Source organism: Penaeus monodon, chromosome 32, assembly GCF_015228065.2.
Source record: "Penaeus monodon isolate SGIC_2016 chromosome 32, NSTDA_Pmon_1, whole genome shotgun sequence".
NCBI lineage: Eukaryota > Metazoa > Arthropoda > Malacostraca > Decapoda > Penaeidae > Penaeus > Penaeus monodon.
The window spans coordinates 17,286,297-17,286,746 of record NC_051417.1 but is presented as its reverse complement, the minus strand read 5'-3'; the positions used below and the strand labels follow the sequence as shown (position 1 = coordinate 17,286,746).

At 33.3% G+C, this 450-nt stretch overlaps 1 protein-coding gene across 1 annotated transcript in view; it reads right to left on the bottom strand.

The window, feature by feature from the left end:
• LOC119593575 (G-protein coupled receptor moody-like) overlaps positions 1–367 on the bottom strand; it is a 23,359-nt gene extending 22,992 nt beyond the window's left edge. The window contains exon 1 of the mRNA XM_037942532.1: positions 334–367. Coding sequence (XP_037798460.1) covers positions 334–367 — 34 coding nt within the window. The remainder of the gene's footprint in view (positions 1–333) is intronic.
• Positions 368–450: the final 83 nt, after the last annotated feature.

Sequence of the window (450 nt, the reverse complement as noted above, 5' to 3'; positions counted from 1 at the left end):
TTTCAACTTCAGGCATGAGTAAGTTAAACAAACAATATACAAATCAACAAAAAACATTCAACTTCAGGTATAAGTTACTTAACATTATATAAACAGGGATTTCTTAGTGAGGATAGGACTTAGCAAAATACATTAGTTTGAACATGAATTTTAAATAAATATAACGCCTGAAATGTGCGGATACAAGACATAAACTAACCAATTTTTATTCCGTTACTGAAATAGTTATAGTGATATACCTAAACCTCGGATAGACCTTTATTGAATTTATCTGGAAGTACGAGCTTGAACTATATAATTTCACATCAAACTTTTCCCATCTTCTGAACTGACTGACACAGAAGTTGCTCACTAATAAAGTCAACATGTCCTGCCTGTTCTCCCCCGCAGGTGAGTGTCAGGGATTTTAAACGAATTGAAAGTTCAAACTCGTGAAATTTCGCATTGTAC